The 24,463-nt window shown below is 42.5% G+C and overlaps 3 protein-coding genes across 3 annotated transcripts in view; 1 reads left to right on the top strand and 2 right to left on the bottom strand.

Annotated features, from left to right (window-relative positions):
- Window positions 1-2,204, bottom strand: part of LOC118091191 (1-phosphatidylinositol 4,5-bisphosphate phosphodiesterase zeta-1-like) — a 40,398-nt gene extending 38,194 nt beyond the window's left edge. The window contains exons 1-2 of the mRNA XM_060279445.2: window positions 2,076-2,204; window positions 951-1,182 (exon numbers count right to left, since the gene is read on the bottom strand). Of these exons, the coding sequence (XP_060135428.2) occupies window positions 951-1,182; window positions 2,076-2,192 (349 nt within the window). The 5' untranslated portion in view covers window positions 2,193-2,204. The remainder of the gene's footprint in view (window positions 1-950; window positions 1,183-2,075) is intronic.
- A 4,680-nt stretch (window positions 2,205-6,884) lies between these two features.
- CAPZA3 (capping actin protein of muscle Z-line subunit alpha 3) lies at window positions 6,885-12,451 on the top strand. The gene is made up of 2 exons (XM_035127868.2): window positions 6,885-6,911; window positions 11,597-12,451. Exons 1-2 carry the CDS (start codon window positions 6,885-6,887, stop codon window positions 12,449-12,451), a joined length of 882 nt encoding a protein of 293 aa, XP_034983759.2.
- A 9,776-nt stretch (window positions 12,452-22,227) lies between these two features.
- The window catches only part of PLCZ1 (phospholipase C zeta 1), a 29,839-nt gene continuing 27,603 nt past the window's right edge, over window positions 22,228-24,463 (bottom strand). Inside the window, exons 8-9 of the mRNA XM_035127869.3 lie at window positions 23,165-23,314; window positions 22,228-22,316 (exon numbers count right to left, since the gene is read on the bottom strand). Of these exons, the coding sequence (XP_034983760.3) occupies window positions 22,228-22,316; window positions 23,165-23,314 (239 nt within the window). The remainder of the gene's footprint in view (window positions 22,317-23,164; window positions 23,315-24,463) is intronic.

Below are 24,463 nucleotides of genomic sequence, written 5' to 3' on the forward strand. Positions count from 1 at the left end.
TTTGCAGATGAGCTCAAAAATCATGGGCCTGCATTTCCCAGAGTTGGCCTTTTGGTTGAAGCAGCACCAATAATTCCAAGCAGAACTGCAATACATCTCATTAACATCAGTTTTAGGTCCGCAGCAATTGTTAATGTTACAGTGAACATAAAGCCGATCTTGCATTGGTTTTGGATGAACCTGTTCTACATTTGCAGCTTCGAAGACAAGAAAACTTTTGTTATAAACTATAAGAACATTCCCATTGTAGCTTATTCCTAATAGTAGTGGGTTGTTCTTGAATCATTTATTTTTTTTACCTTTTTTTCCGAACTGGTGGCAAGAAAAGCAACAATTGTTGTTTGCTTAGGAATTTTTTTTAAAATGTAAGTTGCAGCACAGCTGCGAAAATCAGGGTTAAATAAGAAGAGTTTTTAGTTTGATTGTAAAAAGGCCTGCAGACCAGATAAACTGCCCACCCTCTACTTTTCTGATGTCCCCACCAAAACTTTTAGGCTGGCTAAGGGCCTGGGAAGCTCCGTTCTCATGGAATCCTGAATGACGCAATAAGCATGGGTAGCACTTATCATGGGACGTGGAGGGCAAGCCTCTTCCACCATTGCTCCCCCTTTCTCCACCAAAAGGTAGTGGCCGCAGAAATAGGAATCAGCACTGGTCTTCATTAGATGTGCTCATAACGGTGCAGCACTCACAATCTCAGGCACTAAATGGAATGCATTTAACCTCCTTGCTATCATTGGAGCTGGCTGAATGTCCAGGGCAGACAATAAATTTAGAAAACAGATGAGCTTTCTATGTAAAAACAACATTTTCGCTTGGAAAAATAAAGGCTACATTGCCACTACTGTATCTACATACTCATTATTACTCACATGTTCGATATCATTATCAACACACTAAAAGCTATGGTTCCAAATTAATTAAACGGTAACGTTAAAACTTTAGTGTACCTTCGTCAATGGGTTCAAACTTATTAATGAGTGACACAGCTCTTTCTTCATTAACACCAAGTTCAAACTGTTCCTTTCTAAGAAAGTCACACAGATTTGATACTGATAGAACTTTTTTGTTTGGCGAGTAGCTGCTGAAGAGTTCGTGAAGTTCCGGTCTGTGCAGAAGCGTTCGATAAATTGCCCTAAAATCTTCCATGGTAATATGTCCAGACTTCTGTTTGTCATTTTTCTAGGTAAAAAGAAGAAGAAGAATTGGCAATAAGTATAAATAAAGCACTATGTGGCAGTATCACACCAGAACGATGAGCACTTTGACATAGTTCGAAGCTTTTCTAAGAAACATTCGTTAGAGTCAGCTTGTCAGCCTTCATGAGGTCAAGTCTAAACTTGTGAGAAAACAGTAGGGGGTGAAGTGAAAAGGCAACTGGGATTGTTAGGTTACATGCTGCACCTTAAATTAAAATCTGGGACCCAATTCAGTTACTCTTACATAGCTGAAAAGCAGATCTAGATGCATAAGTCTTCAGTTTGACCCCTTCATCTCCCATCCTATATGCCAATTACTGGCTTAATAAGAAAAATTAACGGGGAAAGGAGCCCAGCCAATTCATCCACTTCAAACTCAAGTTGTAGGGCTCATCATCTGACCAAGTCTCTCTCCTCCTGTCACAGCCAGGACTCCATTGGAATATAAGAACAGCCATAATCGGAAGAGAAACAGCATTGAGTGTGTGTTTTTTAAGCTTCCAAACATCTCTGTTTCTAAGACCATTAAGGGCACTGGAAGGCAAGTGTACAGAAGAATCAAACCTCCACTTTATATGACGTTCAACAGGTGAGACAGGTGTTACCAACCCATCCCAAATGATCAGTAGTTGGTTTCTGAAAAGGAAACACTACCCAAGAAAGAAAGAAAAACCAAGGGCGCTTGCTCATGGGTGAAAAGATAAGTACTTAATTACACAGTAATAACGCAACTTGCCTAGAAGCAATAAATTTTCTACTCTTAAAGAACTTTAGTCTGGAAGTCCTGTTGGCATGTGGTAAGTTTACTTTGACAGCTATGGTCCACTGAATATATATACTACTATATATATTTTAATACAAATGTTATTTTCTCACCTTAAACACCTTTTTCACATGAACGTAGTCGTAACTGACGTCAAACTTATTTAGCAGTTTCAAGGTCTTATCTAGATTGATCTTGCCATCTCTAAACTCATCAAAGATGAGGTCCATGAACCATGTAGAGAAAAGCAAATTAAGGAATTTTCCAGCTAATTTTGCCATTCTCTCTTTTTCCCTGTTCAAAAAAGTGGCTGATGTCAGCAAGGGGCCACGATAGGCTTTTTTTTCTTTTTGCAAATGGCCTAGTCCATTTCCCACTTGTGAAGCAGGAGCTGGGGGTAGAATTAATTAGATCCATTTAAACTTTATTGCGGATCAGGTTCTAAAGATGTCTGTGGAATAACAGCATTCCCAGGCAAAGGATCACTGCAAGAGGAAATCTTTCCTCTTGTGGGAGAGGTGACAAATTATCCCCTTCTATAAACATAGTGGCATGTGCATTGAAGCAGGGAACCTTTCCGTAGACTGGAAACAACACATTTCTGTACAAGTAGATGAGACTTCAGTGTATGAAAGAAGAGAAATGTACAATAGAAAGCTGGTAATAAGGGAAAGCTGGCCAAGGAGGGGAAGTCATTTTGGAGAGTCACTTCGCTTTGTGGCTGGCATTGTCCCCCGAAAGGGAACTGGGCTCAAGCGCTTATTGTGTACAGGGAGATGGGTTTGCATCTGGGCATCTTAGTAATGTAACCGTGGATCAGGAACTCTCAGCTTTGGTTCTCGCTTTGTTTTTAAAAAAATGTGGGGGCAAGATTTTTGTGAGTCACCTACCTGCATGTGATTGGAAATTTATAAAGAGATTGGGAAACAGATAATAAAGTATGAATGAGGGCAAATTATTATTATTATTATTATTATTATTATTATTATTATTATTTACCTGCCCTTCACCCTAAAGTCGTAGGGTGGTTTGTTGTTGTTTGTTTATTATTATTATTATTATTATTATTATTATTATTATTATTATTATCCCACCTTATTCCCAGTCTAGGATTCAAGGTGGCTTAATTCAAATGCAAAGTTAAAAAAACAGTTCGAAACAATTTACATTTTACAATCACAGAAAAAGGTGGGTCCTAAAAATTTACATCTGAGGCATCAAAAGGCAGGGTAAAGAGAACAGCTCCTAGGTTTCTACTGATGCTTGTGGAAACATCCTTCTTTGGGTACCTGTCTTCATCTTCAACATTAATATACGGTACTATATTATCATTCTGCTGACCAGGCAGCTTATTAAATGCCATGTGTGGCCCAAATGGCGTGGGAGGAGGTAGTTTGTGACAGGTTAAGTTCTGGGGGAGGAACACATTATCTGTTTGAAGGAAGCAGGGAGTGGGCTTTACTGAGGAAGCAGCATCCCTCAAGCAGGCATCCCCAAACTCGGCGCTCCAGATGTTTTGGGACTACAATTCCCATCATCCCTGACCATGGTCCTGTTAGCTAGGAATGATGGGAGTTGTACTCCCAAAACATCTGGAGGGCCGAGTTTGGGGGTGCTTGCCTCAAGTCTCATGCCAGGGGTGTATGGACAGCTACTCCTACTTGTGTTCTTCCAAGAATTGTTCATTTATGCTTGTTGTTCTTTTTTAAAGAAAAAAAATCCACGGAGTTATTGACATGTTTCCCAGTCGTTGCAAGAGAGGTTAGCTGGGAAGCAGGGTGCAAAGCTCGTGACAATCTACACAGTAAGCCTGCAAAGCCAAAATCGCGTCTCGTCAAAGACATGCTGGGTGCAATGGCAGGTAGCGTTGCCATTTTTCTTCCTGGACGCCCACCCTCTTTTTAATTTTTTTTCCCTGCCTAAAGCTGAACGCACCCAAGTTGAATATGCGTAAAGTTGCCGGCTTACTGAATTTATTCTGTTTATGTCTGGGCAGCAGGGTGCCAACTTGAGTAAAATATTGGGGGGGGGGGTAAACCCTAGCCTGCATTCAGCAGATGTACAGTGGAACCTCGGTTTATGAACACCTCGGTTTATGAATTTTCGGTTTATGAACGCTGCGGACCTATCTGGAACAGATTAATTCATTTTCTATTACTTTCAATGGGAAAGTTTGCTTCAGTTTATGAACGCTTCAGTTTATGAACAGACTTCCAGAACCAATTACACCCATGCTTCAGTTTATGAACGCTTCAGTTTAAGTACTCCGCGGACCCGTCTGGAACGGATTAATCCACTTTCCATTACTTTCAATGGGAAAGTTTGCTTCAGTTTATGAATGCTTACTCCGCGGACCGTCTGGAACGGATTAATTCACTTCCCATTACTTTCCATGGGAAAGTTCGCTTCAGTTTATGAACGCTTCAGTTTATGAACAGACTTCCGGAACCAATTGTGTTCATAAACTGAGGTACCACTGTACACTATTTGAATAATGCCCTGTCAGAGATTTTAAGGGGGTGGGTGGGTCAAAGGGACCTCAGACCCTAGGAGTTGGCTCCTATGCTGGGGGGGGGGACGTCTGCTGAGGACCCCAAGGAGACCCCCTTCCTTCATCCCTCCATGGGGGCTTCTCGCCCCCTCATTCCACGACGGGGTGGGCGAAGTGGCTCCGTTCCCTCGCCCCCCAAGGAAGGATATTTATTCTCCATGGTGCTGCTGATGTTGGTCCTGCCTCCTCCGCCTACTCTTCGCGCCTGTTCCTTACTGCGATGGTCTCAGCAGCTCCCAGCGCGGCATAGCCCGCCTACCCGCCCGCCCGCAGGTCTTCCAGGCTCCTTGCCCGGAGGCGCGACCGCCCTCGCCGGTGTCCGCGAGGCGATGGAGGCGCGGGGGCGGGCGCGGTGCCTCCCCACGGGCGCGGAGCGGGGGAGCTCCCTGACGTCACACAATGGACCGCGTCACACTCAGCTCCCGACGTCATAACAGCGCACGCCGTTGCCAACGAAATTCCTCGGCTTGCGTTTTCTTTCTCTCGCGTTTGGCTCTTTCCGGTCCCCCCCGCTGCAGCGCACACGCAAACAAAAGTGTCAGTCTCCTCCTCAAGGAGCAGCGTCTGTGTGAGGGCTGAAAAGCAAGCCAGCAAACAAACAAACAAACAAACAAACACGATGTATACAGTTTTTTGGTATACAATTCGCGCTTTGCCAAGCTGAAGCTTACAATACACTGCATGGGGGGGGGAGTGTCTGAGCACGTGCAGAGTGCCTTTCCTTCAGATGCTTTGTTTTTTGCATCTTTGTTGTATTTTGATATTTTGTCTCCAGTACCCGTTTCCCTTCTCTATCCTTTCAGTAGCCTTTTACTGCCATATCTTTGTGTGTGTGTGTGTGTTGTTTTGTTTTTTGAGGGAGGAGGCAGCAAAAAAGGTATGGAAATATTAATAATAACCAATTCCTGCATACAACCTAGAGATGCCCACAGGCTTGGGCACTGGAGACCAGCTTGCAGTCTCAAAGCAGAGGATGTGATGTGAACTAACCTAGATATGATCTACATATTTTTATTATGTTTTGAAAAGATTCCACTTTTATCGTCACAAGAAACCTGCAATGCAGGTTAGGCTGAGAAGTGGCCTCTTGTGCAGGATCACCTAGCGAACGTTGTGGCTGATTGGAGGATTTGAACCCAGGTTTCCAACATAAAACACTTACATAAACCATACTGGCTCTCAAATACTTATGCCTACAATCTGTCAATGTGTCTTCTCTCAGACCCTTCTCCAAGTAGGGCATAATTTCATAAATCTGGACCATGTATCACCAATAGTCTTATCCCCCCCCCCCCCCCCGCTGAAAGTCCCAGGTTTGTTAGATTGTCCTCTGTGACAAATTCTATGGCAATATCCTCTTTCTTTCTTTCTTTCTTTCTTTTTTGGTATGCTGTCTGCTGATAATGTTTTTCTGGCTTTTTTTTCTAAATGCAGCTATTTGCTTTGTGGTTTAATTTGTTGTGACATTTATAAACTAGTATGATTGAGTATGTTGGGAAAGATTGAGGGCACAAGAAGAAGGGGATGACGGAGGATGAGATGGTTGGACAGTGTTCTCGAAGCTACCAACATGAGTCTGACCAAACTGCGGGAGGCAGTGGAAGACAGGAGTGCCTGGCATGCTCTGGTCCATGGGGTCACGAAGAATCGGACACGACTAAACGACTAAACAACAACATGATTGAGTATGATTTACCATGGAAATGCAGGGTATTCAATTTGGAAGATAGAGAGATGCCCCAATTCCTTTACAATTTTGGCCACCCTTCTAACATAGTTTGCAAAAGCAGGATTTTGCAAAAGCACTTTGATACCTGTGAAATAGGCAGCAAGTCACATGAACTGCTAATCCTGCCAGATGAACTGTAAGAACACTGTATTCACCAGACGCAAATTAAATAGTTTTAGCCAGGATTAAAAGCTCTTGATAATAACCATTATTATTATTATTATTATTATTATTATTATTATTTATTATTATTATTCGAATACACCAATTGCTTTGCTACCCTTATTGCATTTGTCCTCACAACAGCCCAAGCATTTTTCAGATCAAACTATAAAGAAGTGGTTTGCTCAAGACACTAAGGTGTCCATGGAGGAACAGGATTTAAACTCGGTGCTAAGAAAAAATACTCCATCTACTTTGCTGTGCAAACTTGGTTGCCCTCGTGCCTCAGAGACACAGAATTCCAGGGACCCTTAACAAACTACATTTCCCAAGGATTCTCCATGGCTGTTAAAGTGGTACAAAATGCAGGGCTGTAGACCACGTAAGCTAGCTGCTTCCCCCCTGTGACCTCTATGCTACTGACATCACAATAAAGGTGGCCAGATTTTGACTTTAGAGGCAGGATCAGGTGACGGTTGCATGGAAGACCCAGACCAGGACAAAAACGTAATATTTGTGAACTGCACCTTCTCCCAGACTACAATTCTCAGTATGGTACTAATACTACTCCCGATCTTTCGATATGGGGGCAGGCGGAAAATAAGACTATGGTCCAAAAGTCAACCACTGGTCAGTTTCCAGGGCTGGTTTTTTTCCCACCTGCTGACTGCTTGGATTCTTTTGACAAATGTTGGATTAAGCAGAACCAAGGGAGGCATGTAATGTAAAGTTGCAAAGTGCAGTGCTCCTGTTCAGTATTCCGGCCAGCCATGACTTCTTTTGGGGTATTCCATTTCCTTCCCTCCCTGCTGCAGTTTCCATTTCTCTTTTTCAACCAAGAGTCAGCCTTCTGTGGTGACTGAATATAGTCGTTCCTTTTTGTTTGTTTCGTTGTTGATGTTTTAGGGAGTTGCCTCCTTAGGATATTTCCCCCTAAATACATTGGTACCTCGGGTTACAAATGCTTCGGGTTACAAACGCTTCAGGTTACAGACTCCGCTAACCTGGAAGTAGTACCTCGGGTTAAGAACTTTGCTTCAGGATAAGAACAGAAATCATGCAGCGGCGGTGCAGCGGCAGCAGGAGGCCCCATTAGCTAAAGTGGTACCTCAGGTTAAGAACATTTTCAGGTTAAGAATGGACCTCCAGAACGAATTAAGTTCTTAAGCAGGGGTACCACTTTACAGTTTAAGTACGCCTCGGTTTGAGTATTTTCAGTTTAAGTACTCCGCGGACCCGTCTGGAACGGATTAATCCACTTTCCATTACTTTCAATGGGAAAGTTCGCTTCAGGTTAAGTACGCTTCAGGTTAAGTACAGACTACTGGAACCAATTGTGTTTGTACACCGAGGTACACTGTATGTATTTTCCCTGCATCTGAAAAATGTGGGATGCTGATACCTCCCCGTTGTTTTTCAATAACCTCATTTTAGTTACATACCTGTCATAAGTTAGCACCCAGGTTTGCTGTTCATTATTTATTCTTCTTCTTTATTACATTTATATACCACCTTTTCCTTCAAAGGGCTCAAGGTGGTGTACATGGTTTAGATTTCCTTCACAATAAAAGTACAGTGGTACCTCTACTTACGATTTTAATGCGTTCCGAACGCACATTTGTAAGTCGAAAAAAATTGTAAGTCGAATCCCATAGGAATGCATTGGGAGAAAAAAATCGTAAGTAGAAGCAACCCTATCTAAGAATTCGTAAGTAGAAAAAATCCTATCTAAACCGCATCCAAGATGGCGGACGGAGCTCTATTCGTAAGTAGAAACATTAGTAAGTAGAGTTATTCGTAAGTAGAGGTACCACTGTACATACTCTGGGCATCTTAACAATTAAGGTATAATCTCTGTTAAATGATCCTGAGCATGTAGGTAAATTTAAAACACACCAGGGAATGCTTGCTTGATAGTTGTTTGCTGAGCAAACTTCTTTTGAACTTGAGTGCTGCAGAGTACCATTACAGGAACAGCCTGGGGCAGATGCCTCTGAACATTGTTAATCCAATTTCTATATAAATGGGAGTACCGTATTTTTCGCTCCATAATACAGACTTTTTTCCTCCTGAAAAGTAAGAGGAAATGTCTGTGCGTCTTATGGAGTGAATGTGTGGTCCCTGGAGCTGAATTGCCCAGGGGCCAAAGGCAGTTTGTGCTTTCTTTTTTTAAAAAGAAAGAGCTAAAGGCTAACAAGAGGGAGAGTGTTGAAAGGACCCGCTCAGCAGCTGATTGCAAGAGATCGGTGAAGGAGATAAGGGAGCTAGCTCCCTTCCTGGCCCCACCCAGGCCCCTAGCCCAGCCTCAATTGTTGTCTGCAGAGAGAGGCTGCTTGTTTCTCCAGCGACATGTGACTGGCTGATTAGATTATCTGTCTGGAAACTGTAGAAATGGGTCCCTTTCCTTTCCAAGAGAAGCTGCAGAACTGTGAGTTGAACCCCATAAAACAGGATTATTTTCCCTTTGCAAGGTAAGCTCAACAACTTTGAGCTGATCCTCAAAAATGGAGCTTTCCCCCTTTGCAAAAGAAGCTTCCTCAAATATTTAATGGGGGGGGCAAAGGCAGTTGGCTGCTATGCCTAGGACAATTCAAGAAAGCAAAATATTTTTTCCTTGTTTTCCTACTCTAAAAAACTAGGTGCGTCCTATGGTCAGGTGCGTCCTATGGAGTGAAAAATCTGGTGCTTTTGTAAGAGGTAACAAACATTGACCAATTTCCAGCCCAATCCTATGCTCCAGGGGTGTGAAACCTGGGACCTTTCAGATGCTACTGGACTGCAACTCTCATCATCCCTTTCAATTGCCTGGCTTGGACTAATGGAGTTAGAGTCCAACAATGTCTGAAGGCCACAGGTTCCAGTTATATATGTTTACTCAGGAAAAGAAGTTCCACTGAATTCCATGTTAAGTTGCACATAGCATTGCGACCTACAGTGTCCACTCTGAATTCAGATGGTCAGGAGATCTACATTCAGCCATTGTAGTTACGATTCCACTGTCAAGTTGAATGATCTGTAAAATTATGTTTCACTGTACAACAATGAAAACTCCATAAGCAACATTTTACAGTAGAACAGCCTAAAATGTTTTAAGGATCTAGTGCAATAGCCCATAATATCAATGGCATAGCAGCAACACTACTGCTATCGAATAGGATGGTATCAATACATTGTGGTTGCATGCATCTCTTTCCTGAACTCTAACACAACACAGAACTGGGAAGATTCAGGACTTGTCCACAGGAGAGCTTTATTTAGCTGTTGATCCACTTCGCTTCCATTTGAACTAGACAGGAGTAGTCCAAAATCACATGCATTCGAATTTGCATATAAGGAGCAACTTTGGTCTTTCCTGTTCATACCAGTAGGTGATTCCTTTTGTGTTCGTCCCTGATGGGGCATGCACACAAATAACTGCACACACACTTTGGGAGAGGGAACAACCCTCTCAGGAAGTGTACAAAAGCACCCAGTCATACAACTGTAAATTTCCACCACTCACTTTTGCTATTTTCTGGTTTTGCGCAAATATGAGATAATAAAAAAATCTATTTATCTGTGCTCTCCCTGAGCTCAGCTGTAAAATAAATGAAAGCCATTGTCAATTCTCAGCATGCACTTTTCAGATAGCTGTGCAGTATCTGGTGGGGAAAAAAATTGTTATGTGGTTTGCTTGTGTAGTTTTCTAGTTTTGTTCAAATGTGAGGGATCAAAACAAATATATGTGCATAAAGCTGTTTCCAGGAGCACACTGGAAACAGTTATGAGCACAGGCTGAAAAGAAAAGAGGGCATATAAAAGGGATTAGCAGAAAGTGATCATTGATCCACCCACCCCAAAACACCTAAAACAAATAATCTGCAACCATGAGTGGAGCAGCTTGGAACCTAATCCCCCCCAATTATTGGATTATACCCATATGCAGTAAACCTAAATTTACAAAGGGAAAGCATATAATCTCTGGTGTGGGCAAGTCCCCAGAGTATAACTGCTGATAAGACCATACATATATGACAGGCCAAAGATGAGATGGAGTAGAATGAAATGGCTCACTTAAGACAGCACAATAATGCAGATTTGTGCCCAGTAACTTGTAGTAAGTAGACTGTTGGGATGTGATTGCAACTGACATAAGACATAGTAGAATGGAACTGCCTCACCTTACTTGAGTAAGATATCCTTAGGAACAGGGTGGCAAATTCAAAAATCCTAGTTACAGGTAGGTAGCCGTGTTGGTCTGAGTCGAAGCAAAATAAAAAATTCCTTCAGTAGCACCTTAAAGACCAACTAAGTTTATATTTTGGTATGAGCTTTCGTGTGCATGCACACTTCTTCAGATACACTAGAAACAGAAGTGTCAGACCCTATATAAGTGTCAGACCCTTATATAGGGTCTGACACTTCTGTTTCTAGTGTATCTGAAGAAGTGTGCATGCACACGAAAGCTCATACCAAAATATAAACTTAGTTGGTCTTTAAGGTGCTACTGAAGGAATTTTTTATTTTGCTTCAAAAATCCTATTCAATCTTGCAGCCAAATACTCTCCAATGTGAGTAGAAAGCAATGCCTGTTTAATATATTCCATGGTTTGTATGTTTTATTAATAGCATTGCTCCATCAACGGCTCTTTATTCTGGAAGGAAACAATTATCCACCAATGTGCTTGTAAATATCTCCAGAATTAGGACTGCAATCCTATGTACAATTGCTTGGAAACAATTTCCACTAATGGCGCTTACTACATACTAGTCTTGGGGTTATCTGCAAACATTGTATATTGAACCTGCATTTTGGATGAGTTATCAAGATAGTATATCTAGGTATGTGTATCTATTAGTTATTTCATTACTTTTTAATGCTCTAGCAGTAGATTCCAGTCTAGATCTTTTCATTATCATATTTGTTGTGTTCAGAACAAATTGCTCTGATTTTCACAGCGACTATTTTAGGCTGAAAATTCTGTATTGAACCAAAGCCCTCAAATGGTTCTAGTTTGTGTTTAGATAAAGCTTTGAAGATAAGGATAAGAAAAAGCTCAGGAGCACAAATGTTTGGTGCTATTTTGCCAATGATATTAAGCCAACATTTTAGTGCTGATTTTTTTTAAAAGAGCAAACAATATTTTCCTTTACACATTTAAAAGAGCTGATGCTTATTGTCCCCTCCCTCTCCTCTCATTTCAATTCCATAGGTAGCTTTATCACTCCAAAGACAAACCGTGATGTCTGATGAATGTGAATTATCTGAGGAGGAGAAAGCAAATGTCATCTGCAGCTTGCTTCAACAGGCTCCCCCAGGCGAATACAGGAATGTTTTTGAAGACCTCCGCATTTTGGCTCATGATGATCATCTCATGAGGTACGAAGCTGCTCAGGTGTGTGCCAATCACACCAGGAAAAACTTCACAGCTGTGCGTGTAAAAGGGGAGAATGCTCTCGTGACTCGCTACAACGATCTTGGAGGAAACCGCTTCTTTGATCCACAGATCAAACTTTCCTTCAGGTTTGATCACCTGACCAAAAGAGTTGATAAAGTTTTGCTTTATCACAGCGTCAGGAAAGATCGTGCAGAGCTATGGAGAGAAACACTCAATATCACTTTGGAGTCATACATGAGGAGACACTTCCTTTCAGGAGACTGCCGTGTCTACAAAAAAATGATTGGAAGCAACCCCTTCTTCGTTGTCTGCGTTGAAGGCCATCGGCACGACGATATCTGCAATGCCGTTTGGAAATCTGAGTGGACTATCGCTTTTGCGCCGCCAACAGCACAGGTCACAGGGAAAATTGATCTGCAGGCACACTATTTCAAGAAAGCTAACCTCCACTGGACAGCAAGCAAAGATGTTAGAGAGTCCATATACATAACTGGCCGCGTCCAGTTTGCTATAGAGTTTGTGAAATTAGTTGAAGCCGAAGAGAGCAAATTCCAAACTGATTTGGTGGAAAGGCTCCAGAAGTTGTCAGATAAAATATGGAGAGCACTGCGCAGACCGCTCCCAGTCACTCGAACTGTCATCAACTGGGATAAACTGCTGACTAGTTAGAGGAGAGAGGTGGAGGCATCCTGAAGCGATGTCCCATTATGCTTGCCGAAGTGTCTTGTGTGAATGAAATATTGGCCAAATAAAACAACAATCGCTGAGTACATTCACATTGATTCCCTTGATTTATTGCCGGATAGTTCATGGGAACGCAGAGTCCTTCAGCAGAATGAATAGTACGCAGGTCAGTAGTGTCTCGCCAGGAGTTATTTCATTTCATTCCTCATGTGCTGGGCAAAATACCGTACCAGCATCCGTTGCAAAATAAGGTTTTGTCCTTTAATATGAAAAGGAAGATGAAGAGCGGGACGGCAAAACAGAGAGAAGCACTATAGTGCATATGTACATCTCAGAATATTATTTCTCTTTAAACACCCAACTGTTTGCGAGCCTCGGCTGGTTCTTTGGAGAAAACTAGGGAGCTAGATTCGTTTCTTGCTTCCATATTTCTGAAAACACTTGGATGGTTGATGATCCTAAGAACTTTCCCCTTTCTCCTTTTCCATATGATGCAGAGTGGCTTCCTTGAGCTGACTGGGTTTTGCATTATTTCCGCTCTATGTACCATAGAATCATAGAGTTGGAAGAGACCGCAAGGGCCATCCAGTCCAAACCCCTGCCAAGCAGGAAACACCATCAAAGCATTCCCGACATATGCCTATCAAGCCTCTGCTTAAAGACCTCCAAAGAAGGAGACTCCACCACACTCCTTGGTAGCAAATTCCACTGCCGAACAGCTCTTACTGTCAGGAAGTTCTTCCTAATGTTGAGGTGGAATCTTCTTTCTTGTAGTTTGAATCCATTGCTCTGTGTCTGCTTCTCTGGAGCAGCAGAAAACAACCTTTCTCCATCCTCTATATGACGTCCTTTTATATATTTGAACATGGCTATCATATCACCCCTTAACCTTCTCTTCTCCAGGCTAAACATACCCAGCTCCCTAAGCCGTTCCTCATAAGGCATCATTTCCAGGCCTTTGACCATTTTGGTTGCCCTCTTCTGGACATGTTCCAGCTTGTCAGTATCCTTCTTGAACTGTGGTGCCCAGAACTGGACACAGTACTCCAGGTGCTGACCAGAGCAGAATACAGTGGTACTATTACTTCCCTTGATCTAGATGCTATACTCCTATTGATGCAGCCCAGAATTGCATTGGCTTTTTTAGCTGCTGCATCACACTGTTGACTCATGTCAAGTTTGTGGTCTACCAAGACTCCTAGACTCCTACTAAATAATTTACATTTATTAAATGGATTAAGAAATAAGGACAGCTCTGGAGAGGACTTTGACCCGCTGCTAGAGATAAATCTTGGGCCCAGTATGCCTGAAGGAGCATCTCCACCCCCATCGTTCTGCCCGGACAACGAGCTCCAGCTCTGAGGGCCTTCTGGCAGTTCCCTCACTGTGAGAAGTGAGGTTACAGGGAACCAGGCAGAGGGCCTTCTTGGTAGTGGCACCTGCCCTGTGGAACACCCTCCCATCCAGATGTCAAGGAAATAAACAACTATCTGACTTTTAGAAGACATCTTAAGGCAACCCTGTTCAGGGAAGTTTTTAATGTCTGGTGTTTTATCACATTGTTGTTGTTTAGTCGTTTAGTCATGTCCGACATCTGAAGGCATCCCTGTTTAGGGAACTTTTTAATGTTTGACGTTTTATCACTTTTTTAATATTCTGTTGGGAGCAACCCAGAGTGGCTGGGGAAACCCAGCCAGATGGGTGGGGTATAAATAAATAAAGATAATGATGATAAAATCATAAAAGCCTGCTGGATCAGGCCAATGGGCCATCTGGTTCTGGATCCTGACCACACAGTGGCCAATCAGATGCCTGTGGGAAACCCACAAGCAGCATTCGAAAACAAGACCACTCTCCCCTCCTGTGGTTTCCGGCAACTGGTATTCAGAAGCCTTACTGCCTTCATGTGTGTTTGTGGGTTCTAGTGTTGTGAGAGGAAAAAATACCTTTCTCTGTGTCATGCATAATTTTATAAACTTCTATCATAACAAAAAAAAACACCTCAGTTTTCCCTGATATGCTAGCCCTCTAAGCACGGGGACTGACTGATTGATTGATTGATTGACTGACTGAAATATTCACACTTCCACTTTCAGTCTTCTGTGGTGTAATTCAGGCACCACAGTGAGAACGAGGCTGTTATCAAGTTGCTTTAAGGACATGCTTTGCAGCCCACCATGAAAAGCTCAGGAACATTTCTGAGAGCCATTAGCATTCAGCTGAACACTGCCCAGTTAGACAAAGAAAAGTGATACCTGAAGGGGGAACAGTGTAATATGAACATTGTCTTAGACAATTGAATTATTTATTCATTAAGATTTCTCCCCCTCCGCCTTTCCCCACTGGCACTGACTTCTGCTACATTTGCTGAAGTGTTTGCCTTGGAGAATATGTGCATAAGGGTAGTCACTAAGTGCACAGAGTAGGCCACTAATCACAAGGATATTATAATGAGTTTTTCATGGTCCATTGTCATTTAGTTATCTTCATGGAATTACTACCCTCTCTTTGCAAACGGTTCCCATTAGCAGGAACATTTAAGAGACCTACATATATATTTCCTGGCATGCAATTTCAAAGGTGGCAATCCTTTCTGGTGCAATGGGCAATCTTCTGGACAGGATTATTATGCATCTAGGCGGGTTTAGACACGGGTCAAATTCCATTCCCAGGTATTTGGCAGCGGATCGGGCTAAAGCAGAAAGCGTTGCGTCCATGTTGCACCAGCAGAATTCTGCTCACACAATTCTCCTCCTACCCTGCACATCTTCAAAATTTGCTCTGAAAGGTCTCACAAGCCTCCAAACCCTAAAGAGATACAACATACATAATGAGGTCCCCAGTATAGAGCCTTTGTGTTCTGTAGCCAAGTCCTAGAGGAATGAAAATATTAGTTTCGCAATCGGTGACAGACAGTAATTCTGAGTGGCCAAAACTGTAGACCAGCATCATGATTCTTCCCCACATGATCCCAGGGCAGATTACAACACAAGCAATGCAAATAAATAACCACACATATGCAACAAAAGTCAAACATTAACAATTACAGTATAAGGTACGAGGTCTCAGAAATACTTTTCAACAGTTGAAAGCTGAGTAAAGATGGATCTAGAGTAGTGATGGCGGAGAAATTCTATTCCGTTCCCAATAAAGGCAGACATATCAAATTTGCACTTTCTGAAATACGTGAACCAAACAAAACACAGCCATCTTATGGAATTTGCACTTCTCCAGATTTTGCAGTGCAGTTCTCCAGCTAAAGGAGGTGTAAAAAGATGCATTTACTGGGGTAATATGTGCATTAAAAATGCATGTACAGGCAACTCCCCATTTGTGCGCATTCAGCACACGCACAACTGCTAATGCCAGTGTGTTTTCGGCATCAGAACGGGCCGAGGTGAGCTTCTGCGCATCCTGGCGATGCGCACTGTGCCTCGGAACACAACCCCTGCATGAATGGCGAGTTGCCTGTATTTTTTAAAACACCATGAAAAAAATACATCAGAGGAAATTGCTTTGCAGGAATTTGTATACTATGGAAAAAATGCACTCAAATGCTGGTGACTGTTCGCAAAGTTCTTTTTTGTAATTGCAATTTGAGATGGAAATGTGAAAAACTGAAGTCATGATTGAGAAACTGAGGAAAACTGAAGTTGACAGATTCTCCCGTTCCTAACTAGACAGACCTATTTAGAAAAGGATTTCCACAGTTTGAGGTCTGCCACAGAGAAAGTCTTCTTCTGGGCTGTCACCACTCCAACATCTCAGTGTGGCCGAGTGGCCAACAGGGCCTCCTCTTAACACCTGCAAAGTTTTGTAGGGAAGTTGGAGTGTCAGATACTTCAGGTGTAAGTCATTGAAAGAGTTAAGCACCAGTGGGAACACCTTGCAATAATCTCAAAAATAAAGCACCCAGAGTCCTCCTTTAAGCACACCCAGTCTTGTACATTCCTAATGGGATTTTTATTTACTTATTCTTCCTTAGTGCCAGAAGTGATTTGCCATGGGGACACAGGAGTGGCTGTTGAGAAACAGAACTCCAAATCCCCTCGAGCACAAGGAATAAGCCAGGTGCATCTTTGGATTCTGGCTGTGGCACAATATTATTACAATGGATTTTGACTAGTACCAGTAGATGACATTTTGGTCTGCAGATGACTGAACCTGGGTGGACACATGACACACAAACACTCCCCACCACACGCACCAAAATACAATAGTTTTAAGGCACACAAATCAGACTTAAGGAGCTTATAGCTTTGAAAGCTGTTGGAGCCGAAGGATAATTGCAATGTAGGAAAAGAAACAGAATTTGGATAAAGTAGAATATACTACGCAGTGCCAAAAATGACTGGTGGTTTCCGCCATTCTTGGAACAGAGCCACCATATTGCCTGGGGAAATCAAACTCTTCCAGCTCCACAATTCTATGATTCTGTGATCCCCTGATGAAGAAAGAAAAGCTACACGAGCAAATACATTAAGATGCCTCCACAGTGCTGAAAAAGCAATGAACTGTTTTCTATACAGAATGGAAACTCGCTGCAAGCAAATGTGAAGTATAAATTGGATGCCGGAGCCACAATTTTGGTTGTAGGCTGCCAGAGATGAAGAACAACTCTTGTCTCTCCAAATGCAGGGGGACCTCATTGCGCCTTCATGCACTGGACCCTTCAAAAGTAACAGACATCCAGATCTGAAGCTTTAAACACACCAGATAGCTGGATTGGATCCATGTGTTTATATACTGCTTCCTCTTCCCAGATTGCCCTCTAGCCTGCTAAGGGTGTAGTCCTAGCCCAGGCATAGGCAAACTCTGCCCCCCAGATGTTTTGGGACTACAACTCCCATCATCCCTAGCTAACAGTCCCAAAACATCTGGAGGGCCAGCTTTGCCTATGCCTGTCCTAGCCCCACTTGCCTCAGAGTGCCAGTGGAGGCTGGTCCATTGGTGCAAATGGCACTTCTCCCACCAACCTTCTTCACACAATGCATAATCTGCATAATGGCTTCAACAGATCAGGGTATGGCTGTCAATGACAGGCCCAGCCCAATACCTTTTGGCGCCTGAGGCAAGGGGTGCCACTGACGTCCCGTTCCAGATCCAGGCCTGCACTCCAGTGTGGTGGGAGGAAACCACTCCTTGGCTGTGGCTTTTTGGCTTACCTGAAGCTGAGTTGGAAGCTGCCGCCGAGTATGGATCTCGGGAACATGCCACCCCGAGGCAGGTCATCTCACATGCACTGGCCATGCTCTGACAGCAAGCTAGCTTAGCGGCTGCAGGGCAGACCACATGACACAACTTTCTAACCACTTTCCACCCCTCAAAATTTGCTGTCTGAGGCAGCTGCCGCACTCTGCCTCGTGGTAGGGCCGGCCCTAATCAGTGGCTACAAGTCATTATGGCTGTGTTCTACCTCCAGTATTGGAGGCAGTGTGCATAATAATTCCAGTTGTTGGGGAGCACAGGAGGGGGAAATGCTGTTGCACTTATGTTCCTGAATGTTGGCCTCTCTACCAGTCCCACCGGGCACCAGCCACCTGTGGCAAAATACCCACTGAAATCAATAAGATTTCATTTTTAGTAGACATGGTCAGGATCACAACGTAATCCAGTAGAAGGCCTGAATAAAGTATCCTGCAGTCTATGATCAAAGAATGGATCCAGGTGCATATACGCAATCGGCCCCTGGCACCCATCTTTTCATTGTTAACCAATTTACTAACCTTGAAATTCAATCAATATTTATTTCAGACATCTGTTTAATGTCTTTGGGGGTTTCTTTTTAGCTGATTCTGCTGAAAATAAATGGAGACATTTTCCCCACCCACCCAGGGTTGCTGGCACCATGTCTGCAATGACTTTCAAACCACAAAGACACATGGCTTTATTCGTGAGAATGGTGTTAAATAAAAAGATTTAAAAGACAACGTAGCAATTGCAAATGATAATCAATCATACTAGATGCACCATCCCATTTTTAAAAAGTGCCTAGAATGTCACTGCAATCTATTTCTTCCTCTGTTCTCATCTGTGCCTAAAGCACTTACTTGTCCCCTCATTTCTCTTTATTTTATCTAGCATCTGTAAAGTTAGCAAATTAAGTAGTCACAGCTGCACAAGTGTGTTAATTCATGCACTAAAGTTTTGAAGAATGTTTGGCTTTTTATATATAAAAAATAAATATTATCTAAAATAATTGTGGGTTTTACTCATCAATGAATTCTTTTCTCAGCTGCACATTTCAAGTTATAGAATGGCATTGGCCTACAATTCAACACAGTGTTAGGTGTGCATCAGCCCACCAATTTTGCCTAACTATGGTGGATAGTAGCCCTGGTTTGTAAGACTGGTTTGTGCCTGGATAGAGATATCAAAATCATAGTGGTAGAGAGTTGCTGAAACTTTGAACTTGGCAAAATATACAGTTCAGTCATCCATTTCATCTAAGTGGAAAACCTTTATCCATACGCTTTCTGAAAATTATGACTATGGGCCATCCTGAAATATGAGCCATCCACAAAAGTCAGGAACACAACTCAGAGTTCATGGAGAGATTTCAAGGCAGCAGTAAAACACTTCATGAACAGCACTTCTTTCTCTAGTTGCAGATAGTTTGCAAATTTGTCAAGTCTGGTATGAATGCCAAAATATGGCCGTAGATGAAAAAGCAGCAGATAGATAGATAGGTAGCTGTTACGCTGTGCAACTTCCTGATGTGCTCTTAGACCCAACAATATTGCCACTACCACCTTCCCTGTCACATGTAGTTTGCATCTGACACTAGTTGTAGCTATGGGATCTGTAAACTAAAGCGGAAAACTGGGGGACAGCTCGATGGTGGATAACTATATTTTCCTCACCTGCCATTCTTCTAAAAATCCCTCCCAAGCTGTTTTTTGCCCTGCAAGGCAAAAGGCGTGGCATACGGCTTGCCTCCTGTGCTGTTTTCCCAATTTAGTGTAATCTTGGCATTTTCCTCCTAAATGGGAACAAGCTACATGTGACTGAGCATCACATACATTTTAGCTCTCAGAGGTTTTGAAATGAAATCTTAAATCAAGCCATGTTGGACCTTAGTCACTAGTAAGCTATAAACTGCAAACTGTTTTCTTAAGGAATTATTTTACTGGATTCAAAAAGTATAGCACAAGGCAGCTGCTCATAAAACAGAAAATTGGGCCATTGTTTTTCTTATCTGGCATTAATGATACTCAACATGCCAGATAAATAAGGAATGCAAGGAACAAAAAATATCCACACTGCGAACTTCCCAAACTACATTCATCTCATTCCAAGGAGCAATACACCAATTGCTCTCATGTTAAACCTCCATGGTTGGCATGCCCTGTACCTCTAATCAGTGCTGGGATATCTTAGAAAATGGGAAGGATCTGGGGTGCTTGAGAGATTGCATCTTAACAGTGTGCACTTAACAAATGGAATTCACAGCCCCAGGATGTACCGTAATGGCCGTCACTAGCTTGGGTAGCTTGAAATGTAAATTACAGCAGGCATAGCTGCCAAGTTATCCCTTTTTTTAAGGGATTTTCCCTTATGCTGAATAGGCTTCCTCGCGAGAAAAGGGAAAACTTGGCAGCTATGACAGCAGGGGTTCACAAACTTTCTATCACCAGAGTCCATTTGAGACAGCTGAGAATTATTAAGGCCCATCAGGCACAAAATGGCCATGAAGTCAGTCACAAAATTATGGTAGATGGATCAGAGCTGGGCATAATCAGCTGGCAATTACTAGCATTATTTTCTACTGGTATCTTAATCAGTCTTCAGAAATTCCTAAATTCTTTCCCACAGCATTTATCTTGTGGGAAGGAGTTCCATAGGCCAGCGTTCCTCAAGCTCGGTACAGACATTTGCTCTGGAGGTATTGTGACAGCCTTCCTATTTTACCCAGAATGTGTTGCTCCAAAGGCTGTAGGTGAAGATGGCATTTTCCAGGGGTTCCAGGCACTTATCCAAAGTTTGTGTTTACTTTTGAAAATAAGGCACAGCGGAGACTGTAGTGTCTCTATAATATATAATTCATAGTATATACAACCTAAGCCTATGATGGTGGGGTTCACAGTATTAACACCCCAAAAAGGTCTTGTTTCTCCCATACCCACAGCCTTGGATTCAAACAGAAATCAAACATTGCTCTCAAACTTTGCTCTGACTCTCTTTCCAGTTCACTGCTTTATCCTCGAGGAAGGGGGCCCCACCCATTTGCCACCTTTAACGAAGCCCCTTTATGGCCCACCACCAAGGTTATCACTTCACCAGGAGGCTATCTTAGCTATTCCAATAATTAGAACCTTGATTAAATTCTAACACTTGCTGGATCCAGGAATTAGATGCTTCTGGCACCCAATTTAAACACTGCTTTCTCTTCTCACCCCCACATGCATCTCAAAAACTTTTTAAGCCACCACTTGCAATTTCTTCTCCCTTTGTGTTTTCACACTTGACTTAGACCTTGTTTGTTCCCCTGACAGTTTCTTTCATTCCCCTTTCCTTGTCTGTGTATCAGCTTTCCACTCTTACTCTTTCTATACCCATTTTATTATTATAATCATTAATGTACTAGCTGGCTCTGCACGTGTTGCTGTGCGTTAGTCTGTGAAATGGAGGGTAATAGCCCCCCTTCAGATCTCCCTGAGCCTTAGAGTCCCCGAGTCGAGGCGAGATACTGTGGAGAGGGCAGGTTTCATCCCTGTGTCTCCCCCCACCCTGTTCTGACCCATTACGTATCCCTGCCCCCTATTCGGTCCCCATCCCCAGCAGGCAGGCCCCTACCTCCACTTGGAAATGTTGGGCCTTGTTGCTGGAAAAGGTCTGTTTTCAGTTGGTTTGGTCTTCAACACCTCTGCCGGATGTATGTATGTGGTGGAGGCGGGGTTTGTGGGCATGGTGTAGATTTCACAGGAAGGGAGGGGTGTACTGTGGGAGGAAATCCACTTGAGGGCGCTGTTTTACTTTGTGGAAAAACAGGTTTCTACCTGCCCAGGTGTGAAATTTAAGGGATTTTTTTTCTAACAATGCTCGGGGAGTGGCCTAGATCATTGTGTCAAAATTTCAGGACAATCGGTCAAGCGGTTACGGAGAAAAGTGGATCCCGTACTTTCCCGATTTTTACATTTATAGATATAGATATAGATATAGATATTAACCTTTTATTTCTAATTTTCTTCCAATGCCTCCTCTAGCCTTTACTGTCAGAGGGAGACCATCCTTCCCTCTTCCTCCTCTGAGATTCTCAGTCTCAGCAAACAAGGAGTTGCTGGTGCTGGCACTGGTTAGGTGAAATACCTCTTGCATGCCTAGGGGGTGCAGCAGGCAAGTGAGGAATTACTGAATAGGTCATGGCACTGAGGCCCACCTGAAAGTGGCCCAAGTCTCACTGGTGGAGAAACACTGTCCTAGTGGATAACGTTCTATTGATAGCTAGTGATCACAGGAGCTAAATGGGACCTCCATGTACAGAAGTAACATGCTGCAGAGTACCAGATTGCAGGGGATAAACAATGGAAAATATTGCCACCTGCGTTCCCTGTCGTGAGCTCTCAGAAGCATCTGACTTGGCTGTTGCGACTGACACAGAATAATGATTCAGCAAAGCAACTCTCATTTGGCCTTTATGCGTACTAATACCATTGGCTCACGCAAGTAAAAATAAGTTACGACAATAACAAAGTAGTACTATTAACCCATGGTTTCTTTATTGAGGATACAGGCAGCTGAGGGAGCTCTGTTAGCGAACATTATTGGTTAAAGTACCAAATATGCACAAAGAGTGAAGCAGGACGCAGGTTGACACCAAGTTTGGAAAAAAGTGGAACCTGGCGATAACCTGTAAATGCAATAGCAATGAATGAGTGGATTACAGGCAAAGTGATTCACTAAGACATATAAACCTTAGTTCTGTCCCAGGAAATGGAACCTAGGAGGGAGCCATGTTCGGTCCTCTTCACATCTTCAGGTAGGGCTGGTAAAGACTTCTGCCTGAATCCTTGGAGAGTCACTGCCAGTCAGTGTAGACAGTGCAGAGCAAGAACCCAATGCTTTGACTTGCTAAAAGACAAGTCCCTATGTTCCTATAAGAACCTATGCGCGCACAGAGCAGTCACTGGGCTTGCAACCTTGAAGAAGTGGCCAGCGGCATCCTGGGAATCAGGACGGCTACAGAAAAACAGTCAACATGGAGGTCAACCTGCACACTCCTAAAACAACTGTATGTGAACCAATGAACTAACTGCCCCCTACATTCACCTAGAAGGGTCAGCTACAATTGTAAGTAACAAAGTAAGCATGTGGTAGAGCACAGGACAGCTCCTGCAGCTGAAATAAATGGAGATTGCAGGAATTCCAAAAGGATGCACATTAAAAGACAACATTGTTGATCTGTATAAAAGGGAAAGCAGAGTTCACACTTTTAGGAACAGTGAAGACTCAACAAGCAATGCAATTAACGCCCCCCTCAGTTCTGCACAATGTCACAAATTAAAGCTAGGCAACTAACATGGTTAAAAATAGTACCACCACAGCATTTTTTTTGAACAGGTCTGGTTTCAGCATTGATAGTAACACAATCACTGTACCTTGGAAGTACTCCATTTAAGGCTATGTTGCATATCATAATCAAGAAGAGAAAACAATTTTGTTAGGGATTTGTGCTGGGGGTGGGGGCAGGACTAATACCTTTATTCATGCTCAGAAGTGGTAAAGTATATTGCCCAAGGAAGTCATTGGAAGTGAGAGAAAGCTGATCTTCTACAACAAATCGTACTAAGGCAAGCTCTGGAACTTGGATGTTAAATGTGAATGTTTCATTCCACCTGGGACTCAAAGCTGAAATAAAGAAAGCAATATAAGACAAGCAATGATCTGTTAAAACAACTCTACATTGCTAATTGTGTTCTATTCACTGACCACTGAAAATAAAACCTCCATTTGTTTCCTGTTTCTTTCTCTGTTCATTGATGATTCTCACTGATTGCAGGAGTACACCTCTGAAATGCTCCCACAAATGCAAAACAAAGGCTGGCTAAGTAAAAACTCTTCTCATGTTTTTAGCTGTTTCTGTTTTATATCTATGCTTTTCTATTTTTTATCTGTAAACCACCTTGAGTCCCAGTCTGGGGGAATATCATAGAATTGCAAAATAGGAAGAGACACCAAAATAGGAAAAGTCACCTAATCCAACTCCCTGCAATGCAGGAATCTCAACTAAAGCATTCATGACTGATGGCCATCCAATGTCGTCTTAAAAATAGGTTTTGGGGTATGAGAAATTCAAATCTGCTATTCTTTTTATGATTGGACAACATTTAGCTTGGTCTAAGTTTGATGAAGAAGCACATAAACTGCTTTTGGAAAACTAGAGAATTTTAATTTATACCTTCGGAAAATGTCAGGTAATGTTAAATAATAATGGTAATATATAACTGCAAGTACTTGGCAGTTATTTTTAGTGATTTCTGTGCAATTTTACACACGTTTTGCTTACCAAGCAAAATTAATTTAACCAAAATATCTTTTGAATTCCCAAGTCGTGTTACAACTTTTTTTTTTTTTTAGCGCCCCTCATTTTGGGGAATTTGAAAGTTGAAAATTTCAACTATACCTAGTCTTGAGTAGGTTTGCCTGATGGTAAAACAGGCATTATACTGCAGTGGAGCTGTCCCTTTGGAATTTAAATGATCCACTGACAGGCTTCTTCTTTTTAGTTTAATCACAACTATGCAGTTTCCAGCAGTGAACCATAATGAGGTGAACCATTTGGAGTGACACAGTGATTTGATTCCTCCCTTAATTTTGTCGTAATGCTTCTCTTCTTTCTATTTTTTTGCAGACAGATAGTGGAAAGACACCAAGGATGCATAAAAAACACAACTTTAAACATTTGCCAGAATTTTTTCCCCTACTACAAGCCTAAGAAAGGAATCAGGCCAAAGGCTTCTCTAATCCAGCACCCTGTTCTCACAGTGGCCAACCTGA

The sequence above is a fragment of the Zootoca vivipara genome, chromosome 9, assembly GCF_965207765.1.
Source record: "Zootoca vivipara chromosome 9, rZooViv2.hap1.1, whole genome shotgun sequence".
NCBI lineage: Eukaryota > Metazoa > Chordata > Lepidosauria > Squamata > Lacertidae > Zootoca > Zootoca vivipara.

Coding starts and splice junctions, on each gene's coding strand:
- CAPZA3 (XM_035127868.2), top strand. CDS start 6,885: ATGGAAGACCCAGACCAGGACAAAAAC. Junction 6,912..11,596: donor ACCCAGACCAGGACAAAAAC/GTAATATTTGTG, acceptor TCAATTCCATAG/GTAGCTTTATCACTCCAAAG.